This window comes from Chelonoidis abingdonii, chromosome 2, assembly GCF_003597395.2.
Source record: "Chelonoidis abingdonii isolate Lonesome George chromosome 2, CheloAbing_2.0, whole genome shotgun sequence".
In the NCBI taxonomy this organism is placed as follows: domain Eukaryota; kingdom Metazoa; phylum Chordata; order Testudines; family Testudinidae; genus Chelonoidis; species Chelonoidis abingdonii.
Genome location: NC_133770.1, coordinates 116435193 through 116454706, shown reverse-complemented (window position 1 = coordinate 116454706; position 19514 = coordinate 116435193). Strand labels below are relative to the sequence as shown.

Sequence of the window (19514 nt, the reverse complement as noted above, 5' to 3'; positions counted from 1 at the left end):
TTTTTTTTTTTTTTTTTTAAGCAAACAATCCTGTGAAGGCAGCACAACTGTGGTAAGTGTATCCAGATTCTCACTGCATGTTCATTCCTGTGGTTTGGCAATGAGTCCTAAGGCCCTGTTCCTGCATCAGGGTTGGCTAGCACCGCGTCCTGCACCTGCACTAGCTGACCACAGTGTGAGATCAGGGGCTAAGTATGAAACTGTTTGCTTTTCTTTTTGTCTGAGTGGATTTCTATCCTTTGAAAGTAGGAGAAAAATTGAGCTTATTTTCTTTCTGATTTTGTTGTCATTATGTTGAGCATCTAATACTATCAGTTGCTGCTTTGTAAGTTAAAATAACGAGTCTTTTCTTTGCCCCTTAATGTTCACTGTAGTACAAGCAGACCTTTGCTGAACAAACTACTAATGCTTTTGAATTTGTAACATTGGGTATAATCTTTGTTATTCCTCTCTAAAAACAGAGCACTGTGTTAGAGGTGTTGTTAAATTAGCATTTTCACGTGGTAACCTACTCATCATCACTTCATAATCATGTGAAATCAGGAGTACATGGAACCACACGAACTTTTCTAGCTCTTAATTTATGCTATACAGTTGTGTTTCATGGCCCCCCACCACCTTTTTTTTTTAATTGAAATGTGTCAGTAGCAACAGTAGAGTTATGGTGAAGAAGGTACTTGCTTTATGAATCCCTAATTGCAGGTGCTTTTAACTTTTTAATAATTAGCCTTTGAGCTGCCACTTCTTACTTTGATAGCCAGGGAATGGATGGTGGGTTTGGGTTATTTTTTAGTTTAATTGGCCATGTTTGTTTTATCAGTCTCAGAAATGGGAAGGAAAATGTTGGTTTCCTCCAGTTAGAAATTTTTCACACTTTTTTTGCACTTGATTAAATTAAAAATGTATTTTTAAAAAGTTCAAATTTGCTGTGAACTAAATGAGGACAAGCATTCTTACAAGCTTGAAGAAATATAATTCAGAAAATTAACACTTTCGGCAAACTTTTTTGGTACTCTGGAATATTTGACATTTTCATACTATTATTTAAGGCTTTGCTCTTGCAAATATGTGGGTAATTCCATTGAAGTCAATGGGAATACTCTTCTGTATAAAATTATGTTCTTGCATAATGCAGGATCTGGGAAGTTGGTGTCTCTAGTAGTCATAAAAGGTACAAGACAGTATACCAGGGGGCGAGGAGGCTGAAATGATGTTTATTTAGCTATCATTTTCATTTTGTTGTTTTGGGGGAAATGTACTATGGAAGGATCTCTTAATTCACTCGTGGTTCTCTTACTACTATTAAAATGGACTGCTACGTTACAGAATTTTGAAGGACTGATGGGTTAATGTTTTCATTATTGTTAGCAAAAGTCCCGAAAAGACAGATTTGTCCTGGTACCAACATGTTTCTAATATTCCTGAGAAGTTTAGGCCTCAATCCTGCAACGGGCTGCATGAGGGCTGATGTCTGTGCTTCTCTATATCCTCTTTAGACTTAGAGGGACTCCACACAGGCACAGAACTTTTCCTTTGAGTAGGCAGTTGAAGGATCAGGTTCTCAGTCTTGTTCACCTACATAGTAAACTAATTCAAGGAAGTATCAGAGGGGTAGCCGTATTAGTCTGGATCTGTAAAAGCAGCAGAGGATCCTGTGGCACCTTATAGACTAACAGACGTTTTGGAGCGTGAGCTTTCATGGATGAATACCCACTTCGTCAGACGCAGGTAGTGGAAATTTCCAGGGGAAGGTCTGCTATAGTGTGGCCAGGAGGTTGAAGTGCTCTCCTACAGGTTTTTGTATATTGCCATTCCTGATATCTGATTTGTGTCCATTTATCCTTTTCCGTAGTGACTGTCCAGTTTGGCCGATGTACATAGCAGAGGGGCATTGCTGGCATATGATGGCGTATATTACATTGGTGGACGTGCAGGTGAATGAACCAGTGATGGTATGGCTGATCTGGTTAGGTCCTGTGATGGTGTCGCTGGTGTAGATATGTGGGCAGAGTTGGCATCGAGGTTTGTTGCATGGATTGGTTCCTGAGCTAGAGTTACTATGGTACGGTGTGCAGTTGCTGGTGAGAATACGTTTCAGGTTGGCAGGTTGTCTGTGGGCAAGGATTGGCCTGCCACCCAAGACCTGTGAAAGTGTGGGATCATTGTCCAGGATGGGTTGTAGATCCCTGATGATGCATTGGAGGGGTTTTAGCTGGGGGCTGTATGTGATGGCCAGTGGAGTCCTGTTGGTTTCTTTCTTGGGTTTGTCTTGCAGTAGTAGGAGGCTTCTGGGTACACGTCTGGCTCTGTTGATCTGTTTCCTAATTTCCTCGTGCGGGTATTGTAGTTTTGAGAATGCTTGGTGGAGATTTTGTAGGTGTTGGTCTCTGTCTGAGGGGTTAGAGCAGATGCGGTTGTACCTCAGTGCTTGGCTGTAGACAATGGATCGTGTGATGTGCCCGGGATGGAAGCTGGAGGCATGAAGGTAGGCGTATAGCGGTCGGTAGGTTTTCGATATAGGGTGGTGTTAATGTGACCATCACTTATTTGCACCGTGGTGTCTAGAAAGTGGACCTCCTGTGTAGATTGGTCCAGGCTGAGGTTGATGGTGGGGTGGAAGTTGTTGAAATCGTGGTGGAATTTTTCCAGAGTCTCCTTCCCATGGGTCCAGATGATGAAGATGTCATCAATGTAGCGTAGGTAGAGAAGGGGCGTGAGTGGACGAGAGCTGAGGAAGCGTTGTTCCAGGTCAGCCATAAAAATATTGGCGTATTGTGGGGCCATGCGGGTGCCCATAGCAGTGCCACTGATCTGGAGATATATATTGTCATCAAACTTGAAATAGTTGTGTGTGAGTATAAAGGCACAGAGCTCAGCAGCCAGTTGTGCTGTGGCATCATCAGGGATACTGTTCCTGACAGCTTGTATTCCATCTGTGTGTGGGATGTTTGTGTAGAGAGCCTCTACATCCATGGTGGCTAGGATGGTGTTTTTTGGGAGGTGACCAATGCATTGTAGTTTCCTCAGGAAATCAGTGGTGTCACGGAGATAGCTGGGAGTGCTGGTGGCATAGGGTCTGAGTAGAGGGTCCACATATCCAGACAGTCCTTCAGTGAGAGTGCCAATGCCCGAGATGATGGGGCGTCCAGGATTTCCGGGTTTGTGGATCTTGGTAGTAGATAGAATAACCCTGGTCGGGGCTCTAAGGGTATGCTGATTTGTTCTGGTGTTAGTGTAGGGAGTGTCCTGAGTAGATGGTGCAGTTTCTTAGTGTTATTCCTCAGTGGGATCTGAGGGAAGTGGCCTGTAGAATTTGGTATGGAGAGTTGTCTGGCGGCCTCCTTTTGGTAGTCAGACCTGTTCATGATGACAACAGCACCTCCTTTATCAGCCTCTTTGATGATAATGTCAGGTGGTTTCTGAGGCTGTGGATGGCATTGCGTTCTGCACGACTTAGGTTATGAGGCAAGCAGTGTTGTTTTTCCACGATTTCTGCCTGTGCACGTCGGCGGAAGCATTCAATGTATAGGTCCAGACTGTCATTTCGACCCTCAGGAGGAGTCCATGTGGAGTTCTTCTTCTTGTGCTGTTGGTGGGAGGTACCTGTGTATCAGTGCACTGTTCAGTGTTGTCCTGGAAGTATTCTTTGAGTCGCAGACGGCGAAAGTAGGCTTCCAGATCGCCACAGAACTGTATCATGTTGGTGGGGGTGGCAGGGCAGAAAGAGAGTCCCCGAGATAGACAGACTTTTCTTCTGGGCTGAGCGTGTGTAGTTGGATAGATTGACGATATTGCTGGCCTAAAAATCTAGGTTAGGGGTACTACATCCCCATCACGGCAACAAACCTTACAGTGCCAAATTTGCCCCATTGTAGACCAGCGACACCAGTTCAGGACAGCTATAGTCTTTTTCAGCCATGAACCATCACTGGTTCATTCACCTGCACGTCCACCAATGTAATCCATACGCCATCATATGCCAGCAATGCCCCTCTGCTATGTACATCGGCCAAACTGGACAGTCTCACTATGGAAAAGGATAAATGGACACAAATCAGATATCAGGAATGGCAATATACAAAAACCTGTAGGAGAGCACTTCAACCTCCCTGGCCACACTATAGCAGACCTTAAGGTGGCTATCCTGCAGCAAAAAACTTCAGGACCAGACTTCAAAGAGAAACTGCTGAGCTTCAGTTCATTTGCAATTTTGACACATCAGCTCTGGACTAAACAAAGACTGTGAATGGCTTGCCAATTACAGAACCAGTTTCTCCTCCTTGGTTTTCACACCTCAACTGCTAGAACAGGGCCTCATCCTCCCTGATTGAACTAACCTCGTTATCCTAGCTTGCTTGCTAGCACATATATATCCTGCCCCTGGAAATTTCCACTACCTGCGTCTGACGAAGTGGGTATTCACCCACGAAAGCTCACGCTCCAAAACGTCTGTTAGTCTATAAGGTGCCCAGGATTCTCTGCTGCTAATTCAAGGAAAATTAATCATGTTTTCTTATTTGTGTCAAGTTTTTTAATTTACAGAAAAGCCTATTTTTTTTCTTCTTATTTATTAGTGGCAAAAAATAATCCTGAAGTCCCACAAACTACCAGGTAAGAGTAACACTTGCTGGACTGAATATTGACTGTAGTTTTTATTACGTTAATTGTAATAGTTATGCTCCTATAATTAAGATGACTCATTTTCTCCTCTCGTCATCCCTTTCCTTTCCCTGTTCGTTTGATTTGTTCGTTTCATTAGCCTTGTGGTGAAGACTTTGTTCCGTCTCTATTAACTGGGCAGCACGGGTGGGGAGACAAAACTTGCTCCCTCCTGATTGTGGGCAGCTCTGGGGACTGGAAGGGTACCTTAAACATGTAGACAGCCCTTAGAGGGCCTGTCTTAAGTTATGGCAAACCTCCTCATAGACTCGTGAGGTCCAAAGGGACCAATATGATCACTCTAGTCCTGACCTCCTGCACAAAGCAGACCACAGAACCCCTACCCATACCACTTTTATAGCACAACCCAACCCATGACTGAGTTATTGAAGTCTCAAAATTGTGGTTTGAAAGACCTCAGCTGCAATGAGAATCCACCAGCAAGTGACCCATGCCCCATGCTGCAGAGGAAGGCGATTTTAAAAACCTCCAGGCCCCTGCCAATCGCCCTGGAGGAAAATTCCTTCCCGACCCAAATATGGCGATCAGCTAAACCTGAGCATGTTGGCAAGAACTCACCAGCCAGCACGCCAGGAGAGAATTCCTCTGCAGTAACTCAGATCCCCATCCATCCAACATCCCTCACAGACCATTTGAGCAGACTTATCTGCTGATAATCCAAGATCAATTGCCAAATTAAACTATCCCATCATATCATCCCCTCCATATACTTATCAAGCTTAGTCTTAAAAGCGATAAGTACTTTTGCCCCCACTACTTCCTGGGAAGGCTGTTCCAGAACTTCAACTCCCCTAATGTTTTAGAAACCTTCATCTAATTTCAAGTCTAAACTTCCTAATATCCAGTTTGTACCCATTGTCCTTGTGCCTACATTAGTACTAAAGCTTAAATAATTCATCTTCCCTCCTAACGTTAATCCCCCTGATATATTATATAGAGCAGCATATCCCACCGGAGCCTTCTTTTGGCCAGGCTAAACAAGCGAGCTCTTGAGTTTCCTTTCATAAGGCAGTTTCCATTCCTCGGATCATCCTAGTAAGCCTCGTCTCTGAACCTGTTCCAGTTTGGAATTCATCCTTCTTAAACATGGGACACCGAACTGCAACACAATTCCAGGTGGGATCTCACCAACGCCTTATATAACGGTACTAACACCTCTTATTGCTTGGAAATCCTCTCCTAAATGCACCCTAAAACCGCTTTGCTTTTTTACAGCCCATATCGCATTGGAACGATAAATTGGAAAAAGATGGGATATCGAATAAAAAAGGTTGTAAAGTGATAAGAATCGTTAAAACGGGGAACTCCAGCGGTCGACTGAAGGGCGACACTGTCTAGGCTGCGAAAGCAGGTTACAGTGGAGTCCTCAGGTGGTTTTGGGACAAACTTATTTAATTGTATTACGGACCTTGCACAAAACAGCGGGAATGTGCGAATAAGGCAGATGACACAAAAGCTGGGGTATTGCTAACAAGAGAAGGACGGGATACAAAACAGAAGATCTGACACTGTAAACTGAGTAAGAATAGGACTCAAATATATAGTGAAAAGTGCAAGGTTCATTACAGGATTAATAATAAGAATTTTTAGAATATACAGTGGGGACCATCAGTGGAAGCAACAGAGCCCCACGAAAGGACCTGGGGTATTGGTGATAGCAGGAGTCTATGATGCCGCAAAAATGGAATGGCTGAAAAAAAGCAATGCGTTAGCGGTGCATTCCCCATGTGGAACCATGTCAAATGCCTTACTGAAATCGAGGTAAATTAGATCTACCACATTTCCTTTGTCTAAGTAATCTGTCACCTTCTCAAAGAAGGAGATCAGGTTGGACTTACCTTATGGCCTGCAGCACCACCCAGAATCTTTGCAGCGTTGCATCGTGTGGTCCCATCCCCAATACACCACCTATGCCAGGGCTTGTTAGGAGGTGTCCCCAGCAGACATTCTTACAATCATCTGCCATGGTGTTTACACTGGGGGAATCTTGCCGTGGCTGGGTTGGGGGCTTTTACAGCCCCTTTATGCCATTCCTTCCCTCCTAACTAGGGAAAAGGGCTGGAGTGGAAGTAAGGATTTCACCTTTGTTTCATATACTTCACAGCAGCATTCAGTGCTGCTGAGGGAGCAAGTTGCATTTTCATCCACAGTGAATGCGTGTATGAGAAACTAATCATAATGTATTTTTCAATTAACAAATTTTAAAACCTCCATAGTGATTTTGGTCCACTGTCATTGTCTCATCAGGACTTAATGGTCATAGGGAATGGTGTTGTCCTTCTGGACCTTACTGCTGTAATAACCCTTCTCTCCCTCCGAGTAAAAATGACTTTTCACCCATTTCCCAAGCAAACAGGCTGAAATTATGCAACAGAGCAAAAATGTGGGTTGTGATATCTTTCCAAAAGGAACAGCAAAAACATTTCCTCATTTTCATTCAGCTGTAACCAAGCTCATGCTAGTGCTTCGTAAAGCTCCGGGCTTGAAGATCATTTAACCTAAAGGCCCTATGCCAGGGGTGAGCAAACTTTTTGGGCCGAAGGCCACATCTGGGTGGAGAAATTTGTATGCAGGGCTGGGGCAGGGGATTGGGGTGAAGGAGGGAGAGCGGTGTGCAGGAAGGGGGTTCAGGGCAAGGGATTGGGGTAGAGGAAGGGTTCGGGGTGTATGAGTGGGCTCAAGGCAGGGGTTGGGGTTCAGGAGGGGTACGGGGTATGGCAGGGATCTCAGGGCAGGGGGTTGGGGTGCAGGAGGGGTGCAGGGTATACGAGGGGGCTCAGGTCAGGGGGTTGAGGGTGCGGTCCAGGAGGGGTTCGGTCTCCGGCATCTCCGGGGTGGCAGCGGCACCACTGGGGCCAGGGCAGTCTCCCTGCCTGCCCTGTCCCCAGCCCCATGCCACTTCTGGAAGTGCTGAGGCCCCTAGGGGAGGGGAGGCAGAGGGCTCTTTGTGCATTGCCCTTGCCGTGCCTCCAGGTACCTCCCCCAAAGCGCCCATTGGCTGCAGTTCCCCCTTCCTGGCCAATGGGAGCTGCGGGGGGCGATGCTTGGAGATAAGGGCAATGCATGGAGCCCTTTGCGTGCGCCCCCCTCACCCCCCCGGACATGGGGCCGGCAGCGTCACGGGCCGGATCCAAAGCCCCCGTGGGCTGCAGTTTGCCCACCTCTGCTCTATGCACATGTTGAGCAACATGGGAGAGAGACTGAATCTTGCCTTTCAAATCCCTAGATGGTGCTGATATCCCTGGTTGACTACTATCTTCAAACTATGACAGACTACACTGTAGAGAGCTGTTCTGCGCATAACAACGTCCCCGGGATTATGTCTACACTTGAAACTGGGCGCTGTGAGTCTCAGCTTGTGTAGACATATTGTAATTAACCAGCACACTAAAAATAGTTGTGTAGCGTGGGCAGAAGCGAATGGTGACATGGGCTAACCATGTTGAGTACAAACCCACTTGAACCCTGTGGCTACCTACTCTGGACTGCTAGCTTGTGCCACTGCCTGTGCTAACATAGCTGCTGCATTATTTTTAACACCAGAGCTTGAATTACACCCCTAGCTCCAAGTGTAGACATAGCTGTAGGTTCTATGGTGGTAGTTCATGCTCACGTCTGTCAACAGCTGCAGTTGTGATAGTTGGTATATTTATCAGGCAGGTCTTTAATCATTTTTTGGTACGACTGGTAGTGAAAGTATGAAATTGCAGTAACAATGCAGGCAATTGTAACATGAGAATGATGTAATTAAGGACAACTCTTCACTTCAAAAAGAGCTCCATAGAAAATTAATAAATGCAATCTGATCAAGAAGTGATACAATGATATAATCAAAGCTAATATTTTACTTCCAGTCACAGTATCACCCTAATATACATCCTGGTCCACCACACTGGCACCCTCATACTCCTGTGAACGTAAGGTAAGCTCTCTTCATTGTATGGGAGGAATCATTTATTTCTTCTGTATTTTAAATAACCTGTTGGATTAGAACTGTGATGAGACTATGAAATGATGTATGTTAATCACGTTAGTTTTTGATTTGACATATTCTAAGTCTATTAAAGTTATTAGAAGGAAGTTGATAGTTTGCTTAGATTTATTTTTAATTTATTATTCAAAACAAAATTTTAGGATTAAATTTTCCTTTTGAATTAATTTCTGTAGGTTGTGTATCTGGCAATGAGGTGCTTAATGTTTTTAGTAAAATTAAATGCTAATCAAAGTAAAATTCATCTCAGAAGACAGTGGAGCATGTCCTTTTTGAGTGGGCTTAAATCAACAATGTACAGATTCGTAATATACAGCAATCATTTTCCTGTATTCCAAAAACTTTAATGGAAAATTATAGTGCTTTCCTATTGAACATTATATTAATAGATTGGTAGATTTTTAAAAAATCACATAAAAAGAACATTTTAAAACTACCACTTGAAAATTCAGTATCTCTATAGCTATGAATATGGCTGATCTTACTACATAAAGACTTAAATTTTAGTGTTATCAGACAAGAATTAAGTGAAAACAAGATTGCAAGAAACTCAGTCTAAACTGAAATCTGTATGTTTTATGTGCTTTTTTCCTAGGTAAATATAACTCTTTTTGACTTGTATTATTTTATTGCCAGACAGTGTCCAGGACTTTCAGGCGTATATAGCTTGCACCATCGTGTGTGTGTAATATTGCTGTGCTCATCTCTCCCCTCTTCCTGCTCTTCATCTTAGTATTCTTAGATAAGATAATGCCGTCACAGGGTAGGTGGAGTTTGGTGCTGAGTGTAGGTGAGCACTAGCGGTGAGGGTAGGCTGTAAAATGGAAGAAGGGATAGTCTGGTCTGAGATTATAGGACTGAAGAAGCAGGGAAAGGGCACAGAGATGGAAGACTCAGTATTTCTCAGGTGGATCTGCAGATTATTTATCTCCATCTCAAAATTCCTAGAGAGTCTGGTAATAAAATAAATGTTAAGGTAAAAACAAAACTACATGTATGAAAAAAAAACAACTTTAAAATATGTAATGAAAATGACATAAAATTACTGTTTAAAATCTCTCCTGTTAAAATCAACACAGAATGAGCTCTAAAATCTCCAGTTTCCTGTTACCAGGGAATAGCTGCCTCTACAGAGATTTTGTAACCGTTTAAGGGTTTTTTCTAAAAGGAATTTCCATTTATGATATCAGTCTATTAATTCTGATATTTTCCTTTAGGCAGAGTAATGTTGAGATTAGCAGAGCAGTGTGTTAAAAAGTTTGTAAGAGAACTTTTTTTTTCCTTGGTGAAAATTAAGGTCATTGCAAAGAGCTACAGGAAAATATGAAAAATGGCTTTTGCAAAGCTAAGTCTGCAAGAGATACGTAACAGACCAATCCTGAAGACCCTCTGTCAGATGAGTCCTGAAAGGTCCTGAGCAGTCTGGCCCCAATCCAGCAAAGCATTTAAACACATGCTTTCATTTGAAGCATGTGAGTAGTCTTATTGAAGTGAACGGGACTACTCATGTGATAAAAGTTAAGAGCATGTGTTTAAGAGCTTGGGTAGGGTTTGTGCCAGAGTGCTCAGCCCCTGGCAGGATCAAGCCCTGGTTTCATATAACTCCCACAGCTGGGGTTGCAGAATTGGGTTTGAGATGGGACAAGAGAAAAGGGGAGGTCGTTTTGTTCAGTTTTGTAAATAATGTAAACTCCAAAATAAGAAGATGCAGAGTCACTTATCTCCATAAAAGCTCCTCAGTAAAACTGTTCTGCTGTTACTCAATTAAAATCTTGTAGGATTGAATTTTCTTCCAAGACCTAACTGAGGTTAGTGGTCATTTGTAATTTTTAGATTTATTATTGACGTTCCCTTCAAGTAAAATAAAAACTTGGCTTTCAATTTTAGATTCACTGTTTTCAGCCTACTTTGGTATCATACAAAGAAATAATGTTTCAAAAAAAATGGCAACTTTTTTAATATAGAAGTATATCTGGCATTATGCAATTATTTGTATTCTCTTTTCATCATCTTGCTTAAAACAACTGCTTCTTGAAATGATTTATGGTGATTTGGTACATAGTACCTTCAGGAAGCTTGTCAAAGGTTGGTGATGGTAGTAGTTATCTATACCAGTATGCTAGGGAAAACGTATTTTTCTTCCTAGTGGTTTTACAGGGTTCAGAGTATATTTGTACACAAACTTGTATTCTAGCTGCAGGAACTAGAAGTTTTGTTGGGTTTAACAAGGTGGATGTGTCAGAGTTGAGCAAATGGCAGTATTTATGGGTGGATGATTGATTGCTTCATTAATGTTACTGTGTTTTTAATTTTTAAGCCTTTGGGAAATAGTACTTCCATTAGCTCAACTTTTTTGCATGATTCTGTATTTATTGCTCATTTGGCAAAGCCACTTAGCCTTGCTGCAGTTAAATCTTTTCCCCTGGAAATTCAGTGGCTTTCAAGCATGATTATTTTTATTTTTAACATTTGAAAGAAAAGATTCTAAAAGTGCTGTGCACATGATCTAATGCAAAGCACATTGAAGGCAATGGAAAGACTCCTAGTGGCTTCAGTGGACTTTACATCAAGCCCACAGTTCTATCCACCACTCCCTTCCATGGCTGTTCACTTTCCATCATTTTTCATGTACATTTTAGAGCCTATCTGATAAACTCATATTACTGTATGTCATTCATAATTGTAAAATTTACTTCCACCTCTCACTAACCAATAACTGTGCAAATGGTACAGGCCACCCTATCATGATGACAGACCATATTGGAAACCAACCACAAGTGGAGATGACCGCAGTTTACATTATATCCAGGATCAGAACCAGAAGAATTTAGGAGGAATCCAAAGTATGGTGTACCAAGATAAACTCATGACAACACTTTGAGAAACTGGGTCATCCTAATTTCACCTGTCATCTTAGATGATCATTACATTCCATAAGCATTGTCTGTCTTTGCATCATGTTAAAAGTATATTGTGTAAAAAGTGTGTTTCTTAATCTGTAGGGCCATCTTGTTGTTTAGTTAGTGTTCCTAGACAATCTTGAAAGAAATATTTTCAATATTTTTGTAAAAATCTGATAAGTTTTGTGAAAACTGTTCAGAGTTCACTGTGGCTCAAGTTCTGATATTTTTGTAAATTGTTAAATTTATCATATTTTTGTGTGACTCTGGGCATGTTTCTTTAAAATATTACACACCACATCTAATTATTTTATCAGCTTGTTTAATTTATGAACCCAATGAAAAATAAAGGATCAGAAATTTAGTTTCTTAACTGATACAAGAACAGGAGATGTGAAACAAATGAAAAACAGAATCAAAACTCACTTTTGTAATTAAAAATGTCTTAAATGTCCAGTGATAAAGGGATCCTGTTGACATAATCAAAGTTTTTTTTCCCCCCACAAAATAAAATTACAGGTGTTTTATATAACTTTAAACACAAATATAGGGAAAACACTCTAATTTTAAACTTAATAGATTACTCTAGTACTACTCAGATTTACTAATTAAACCAGTGAGAAATTGCATACTATGCCTAAAGGTAGTATTTGCTGCTATGAACACAAGGAATGTTTAAACAAAAAAAAAAATGCCTTAATAATGGGTGCTGCTGTCTTTTTTTGTTATTTTTTTGTTGTTTGTTTTTTGTTTGTTTTTTGTTTTTAAATGAAATTGTGAATGTAAACCATGAGGAAACATAAAACTACCTTGTGAAAATTTTTCTCCAAGAGGGTGATTCAACAGGTAGCTTGTAATCAATGTAGTACTTGAGGGAAGGAGAAATGGGGGTCCTGATTAAATAAAAAAAATGTTAGACTTCTGCGAAGTTGGATGTACACTTTACAAACTCAGGCCCTTACATAGGCGTGACTGGTATTTTGATCACTTGCCTATATTTTACTCAGAAAGTCGTAGTGCCATATTTATTCATATTTTCTTATTAATTTGGCATTACAATTGATCTTTTGAAGTTTGCTGGAATAGGTAATATCTTTATATTTGGGATATCTTAAACTGGTAGTTTTTTTAACTTGATTTTAATAAACATCCATTTGTAAATAGGGATAACCCTGCATTTTTTCAGAGCAAATTTGATAGTATATAACTTTGTAAAGTATATTTGTTTACAAATGCTATCATTAATATTTGTTTTGATCTTCCTTGTATGTGCTAAGTACAAATAAACATTCTCAAGCTTCTGATTTTGTTTTGGATATATTATTATTTATCTTTTTAAAAGAGTAATGCAATTCTTGGGGAAGTTAGGGGAATGATACGCCACTGTGTTACTCCAGTTTTACACTCGGGTCACGCTGTTGCTACAATGGTGTAATATTGGAGTAACCCAGTGATAAATCAAGCCAAAGATTTTCATTGGAATCCAATGGAAATACTTGAATGTACAGTGCACTGCAATGTGAAAGTGTCAATATAATATGTATAGTCTTCAGCTGAGTATTCATCACTTCATGATTAATGATTTTGTTACGGAACTTCATTTGATTTCTATAAATATTGTTTATACTCAGTATTGCTTTTCTGTGCAGTATTTGTTGTTGTATAGGGAGCTGAAGACATTTAGAGCAAAAGATCTCCCCTTAAAGTGCCACGTTAGCCCTATGTTGAAGATTTAAGTGGTTCATAAGCTTTGTGCTAGATCTCTGCGTAAGGGTGAATTTTGCCCTTTATGATTATTTGTATATAGCAATTTTCATGCCTGGTACCAAATGGGAAAGCACTTATCTTATGCCTTCTCTTTAGAAGCACCTCAGATACTCTTAGCTACTTTTTTTAATGGCATGCCCACCCCTCACTACTCAGTGGTCCTGAATACCTATAACAGCAGTGAGATTCAGGGGTAAGGAGGGTTGGTATTGCAAGCAATAGGAGCAGGTCATCTCCTGCTCCCCTTTACTCCATCCACAGTTGTTTCCTTTGGGGAGGACTAAAAAGGTAAAGTATTGTCTCCAGTACAGAGAGATTGACGCTGCTGCAATTGATGCAGTAGGGATCGATTTAGCAGGTCTAGACCTGCAAAATCGACAGCAGAGCCCTCTCTGTTCGACCTCAGTACTCCAGCTCTCCTAAAGGAGTAAGGGAAGTTGACTGGAGAGCATCTCCCATCGATTCAGCACCGTGAAGATACTGGGGTAAGTCGACCTAAGCTACGTTAACTCCAGTTACGTTATTCACATAGCTGGAGTAGCATAACTTAGGTTGACTTATCCCTGTAGTGAAGATAAGCCCAAAGTCTGACATTTTGCATTTAACCTTCCTCTCCAATGATGCTGCTCTGACTTCTGCCACTGCAGTGAACTAGGAAGAGACTCTACCTTTTGAATATGTATTTTAATTTAAAGTTCACTTTGGGGTTTGTTTTTTCTAAAATAGGCACCCCTACTACTTAGAAGGTATGGTTAGCTAATAAATCAGTGATACCAACCTTTGAATGCTCGGAATGCAACTCACCACTTTCACTTCTTAGCAAGGCAGAAACTTTCATGTTTCAAAGCAAAATTCTATTGCTTAGTCTTCTGAAAATGTTTGGTGAATCTGACTGCTAAAGGTAACTCCTTTAGTTTAAAAATTACTTTTGAAAATCTCTGACTGTGAGAATTTCAGACCGGATCCTATTTGCAGTCCACTGTAGGAAACGTCTTTTGATATCATAGTTTTCCATTACATTTCATAAAATAATTTAGGTCCATTATCTATTGAAATAAATGTTTTTATGTCATGTTGTATAGGTTTCCTGCCAGGATTTCCCATGAGAATGCCACTGGTTATTTATTTAAAGTAGTTCTCAGTTTTATTCCAAATAGTAAAATACACAAAAATTCTATATTTACAAAAGTTACTTTTGAAATCTTTCCAGTTGTCCTAAATAAACAGATGCCACCACCTATTGAAAGCTAACAAAGCAAGTTTTCCAGGATGCCCATGTACTGTATGTTTAATTTCTGAAAATGTTCTTCATCCTGATTTTTAAAAGTTTAATTTAAAAAATTGTAATTTCCTTTGTATTAGTTGTAAGTACTTTTTAGAAAAACTTTTTGAAGACTTATCCTCTACTGATTCCACAAGAATTAGAAATGTTGTAGCTATGTAGGTCCTAGGAAATGAGAGAGACAAGGTAGGTGAAGTATTATGTTTTATTGGACCAATTTCCACTGGTGGAAGAGACAAGCTTCCGAGCTTCACTAAACTCTTCTTCAGGTCCAAGTTGGTCCATTAAAATACCTTCTCTCTCTCATATCCCAGTAAGATCTGAAGAAGAGTTAGCTTGTTTTGTCCACTAACTGAAGTTGGTCCAATAAAATATATTACCTCACCTACCTTGTCTCTTTCAAGAATTGGAAATTGCATGATCACAAATGGTGACAAAACTGTCTTTTCTGCAGATTAGAGATGCTATTTGATGAATAGACATCACACCAGGAACCCAAAATTACATTGGTTCGTGTTCTAGTATATAGTGGAGAGATTCTCAGATGTGCTGGAGCACCAGTTGGTGCTTTCAAGAGGGACTGGGGCTAAGGTGTCTTTATGCCATCTTTCTGTACTCCTCCCTTCCCCATCTCCCCCAGTACTGAGGGATATCTGACCAGTTCAATCCCAGCACAATTCAGTGCAGCCTATTTTGTAATGCAGCAATTACTAGATAAAAAAAAAAAAATTCCAGTCTCCCTCTTGCACGGACATGCCTCCTACACCAGGGACTCCAGGAGGTATTGTAATGCCAGGTCTGTGACTTGGGCCAGGTTTGAGGCCCATTGCAGCATCAGCATCATTGCAGCATGAGACTGGGCTGTAGAAACAGGTTCTAGTATTGGGGAAGGTGGCATCCTTTTGAATTAATCCTTCTTACTATGGATTACTTAACCTGTGGGTTTTCTCTTTTCAATTACTTAATCATGAATCACTTTGGCAGCTGAAGTACAGACTAAAAATGTAAGGACTATATCATGTAATGCAATTGCACAGCTGTCAGTGTGGGGTGTTCACTCTGACAGAAATAATTGAGTTCTGCCAAAACATGTATCAGTGGGCCGAAATGCAGACTTATCAAGTTCAAGGATGGCTTGCTCAAAGGCTATAGAATCAGGTGGAGCATCTAGTATGACAGGTAAGTTGTAACATGTCTTTTGTCTTTCAGATCCTAAACCAGTGCACCTGAAGAGCTCTCTTCCATCTTGTAGAAATAGTAGTATAAGAGCTTGCAAATAATTCAGTAAATGTAACCACTGGTGCCAAGAAGTAAGCTGACTGAGACAGGAAAAATGAAGATGCTCATATGACTTGATTTTCAGCATATGGAGTCCCAAGTGGGGTAGAAAAACATAATAAGGGTGTATGGGAGAGTTTTCCAGCAGTGGGAAGAGACAGGCTGACTTCACTCTGCATTTCTTTTTGTTTTTTGGGGAGGGTTTTGTGGGGAGTTTTTTTTGTTTTTTCGTTTTTAAATAAGAGTTCTTCAGAAGTTTCATGTCCTTGATCCAGCAGGAAGCCAGGTCAGTGCTATTTCCCCAGCAATCACCTGGCTTGAATAAAGACCACTGCAGCACAGACTTATTGAGGACCTAATTCAAAGTCCATGGAAGACTACGTTGATGGGCTTTGGATCAGGCTCCAAGAACAGTGCAAAGTAGTGTGTTTTCCTTTTGCTTTATAAAGTGGGGAGCTGAGGAGAGCAATATTTATGGGTTACTGCTATAGCTGCAGCACCACTAGTGCTTGACCGTTAGCCAGGAAACAGAAAATTGCTCATCCCCCCCCCCCCTTTTTTTGGTAAGTGTCTGTGAGGATTCTTCAAAGGCCAGGACATGCTGGAATACTTGCTTCTGCCATAAAACAATAGCAACCAAAGAACCTCACTTTGAGAGGTTAACCTGAGCTAGCTTTACTGGTTAGATGTAGGAACTTGCCCATGTGTTCACTGCACTTGTTCAACATCATAAGGATGACAGCTTGGGATTGCTGGAACTCAGAAGTTCTTTTGTGTAAATAGCATGTTTGCATCACATTTATTTCTGTTTTAAGAGTGAAATGGCTGCACCTGAAAAATACAACTCCATTTTTATTTTTCGTGATTATAATGGTAGTACCTAGGGGCCAACCAAGAAGGAGAGGGGGCCCATTATGCCACTGTACAAACATAGAAACACATAGTCCCTGTCCCTTTAGCGACCAAGTTTACAGTTTAAATAGAGAAGATAGACACAGGGTCAAGGAAAGGGATAGAACAAATATACCTCTCCATCAGTGTATATTGTTTGTTGCATTCCCATCCCTAGAGATACATTGAAAAGTAGTCAAATTCTGAGAGACAACAGTTGCAAGGAGCCAGGTTTTCAAAAGAGCTCAGAGCCCAGCAGCTCCCATTGTTCTCTCAAGGGCCATTGTATTCTGAAAAGTGATGGACATTGTGGGCTTCCATACTGAATGTTTCTGAAAGAATTCCATATCATGTGTGCTAAGTTTTTCTTTCTACCTGACCTGTTCTCCCCCTCCCGCCCCCCTCAGTGCCCTGCCCCCGACATCCTACTCCCCCCGCGCCCCCCCCCCAAAAAAAACAAAAAAAACCTAACCTGGGTTCTGAGAGTCAAGTTGGGTTCCTTCCTTCACATGGCTCATCCCCTGTAATAAAGGTTCTGCAGGCCAAATCCCGTATCAGTTACTGGCACACCTTTACAATCCAGTTTTTGAAGTCTGACCCTTGATAGTTCTTTCAAATAAAGCAAATTGTTCCTTAACAGCTAGCCCTGGGATATTTCTGAATGTGGTTTTTAAGCTCTTCAGGGCAAAGATCTCATCATACCTGCCTGAAAACACCTAGCATACTTATCACTGAATAAATACTAGTACATAGAAAATGTAAATAGAGCTGCATTAACAAACTTTTATATTAATTTACAGTATGTAATTCTCTTCAGATTTTTTTTCTCCATCCCAATTCAGAGATCTGGTAAATTCTTTATAATTAAAAATACACTGTTAATTCAACCCTTTGGAGTTAGTAGCATTTGAAGATACTCAGCACCTTGCAGCATTGCATTGTTTGAGAGAGAGTGAGAGTGTCTTTTTTTCAAATCTGTGTTACATGTTCCCACTGATCAAAATCAAGTTGACTATGTTCTAAAGCAGTGATTCTTAACCTTTACTGCAGCCTGCATCCCTTTGGTTCTCAAAATATGTTCTCACACCCCTTATAAAAAATCGCTGAAGTAAGTCAGTTCTTTAAACCTAGATATATTTTTGTTTGTATATTACAGTAATCATTAAAAAAATGTATAATGTTAATAAATACGTAGGTTTGATGAAACAAAGTAGTTGTACTTATGTGCCTGTGCTTAGTTTGTGTTTTTGATGATTTACCTTCTAAAAAAAAATCTGGCATGTCTTGCACCCTCAGAAAGGGCATCTCGCACCCCCAGGGGGGTGCATGGACCCAAGGTTAAGAACCACTGTTCTAAAGGACTTCAGAGGATCGCACTTGGAGAGACGACATATGGAGAATGCTTCTGCTCTCCTAGCTATCTGACCAGCTGCACATCCTTTCCTTTTGTTGTGTTTGAAGTACATTAGTTCTCTCAACTCTGAGCAACCTGCTGCTCCCTGCAGCACACTTTGTGGTGACAGCTTATCTTCCCTTAGTGATTTGCTGTTTGAGTTGTCTCAATAGACTCAAAATCCTTCCTCTCAAAGGCAGAAGTCTCACTAATAATGGTTCTCCCAAGCAACATGTGACCTGCAAGCACTTTGCAGACCACCAAGGATTATTCTGTGGACCACTGTTGAAGAACCACTTCACAGAATAATTTATTCACCGAGAGATTAGAAGGACCCCCTTACCTTTTAAAGAAAGAAGGTTAAGGTGATAATCCTACCAAGAGATCATTCAGAAACAGTCTCAAAATTACATTGGCCTTGTCAACCATGTTTTCGTTCCCAAATTTGTTAGGCTTTTTTGACCTTGCCATACTTTGTACATTCTGTTTTCTGTATTTTTTGCATTTTGTTTTTCCTATTTGTTAGAGTCTGAAGCTTTGAGCTACTGTTCTAAAAAATCTCCCCATTTTTATTTTTATTTTAAAGCTAATTTTTGAATTAGTAGAAGAAAAGTCCAGAAAAGGAGCACTTTTTAAAAATTTGTCACTTGCTAAAAAAAGTTTAAGTAATTTGAAGAGTGGTGAAAAAAAAGTGATTATATTTAAAAGCCACATTTTTGCCCACAAAATGTTTTGTTGCTCAGTCATGTCCCCCTGAAGAACTGAAAGGAGCAGCCGTTGAATACAGCTGGCAGTAGGAAATGCTGGTCTAACCCAGTTATAATATAAACTTCAACCTTCGCTTGACTGTGTCTTGGATTTCCCTGTAGGGCCTTTAGGTTTTTGCCCCCCTGGTTCCTTATGCCTCTGAGAGAGGATTCCCAACCCTTTTATGATCCTGGATTTAGAAACACATGATCAAACCTTACAGTGACTCAACAATAATTGCAGCACATCTTCATTCTGGTTTTAAACTTGAGAGTTTAGAGTAGCTCATCGGAAGAGCTAATCATTCCTATGTATGGTTCTAGAAAGGTATTCCTAGTTAAAGTCCACTTAGTCATTCACCCTCTAGAAGTGTCTTTAGGAATGAAATGGGCTCCTCTGGACCATCTTCAGTTGCTTCACACTTGCAATATGATTTCCTAATTTTCCTAGTATGGATACATATGGTGGAGTTTTCATACCTTCATCTACACCACACCACAGAGCATGTAGGCCTTGTGATGCACTTTCTTTCTCCCTAGAGCATGTCCGTTATTCCCATGCTAGGTGTCAGATTCCACACCTATT

At 40.7% G+C, this 19514-nt stretch overlaps 1 protein-coding gene across 1 annotated transcript in view; it reads left to right on the top strand.

The window, feature by feature from the left end:
- EPB41L4B (erythrocyte membrane protein band 4.1 like 4B) overlaps window positions 1–19514 on the top strand; it is a 305664-nt gene that overhangs the window by 160886 nt on the left and 125264 nt on the right. The window contains 3 exon segments of the mRNA XM_075063387.1: window positions 22–52; window positions 2799–2824; window positions 8527–8602. Coding sequence (XP_074919488.1) covers window positions 22–52; window positions 2799–2824; window positions 8527–8602 — 133 coding nt within the window.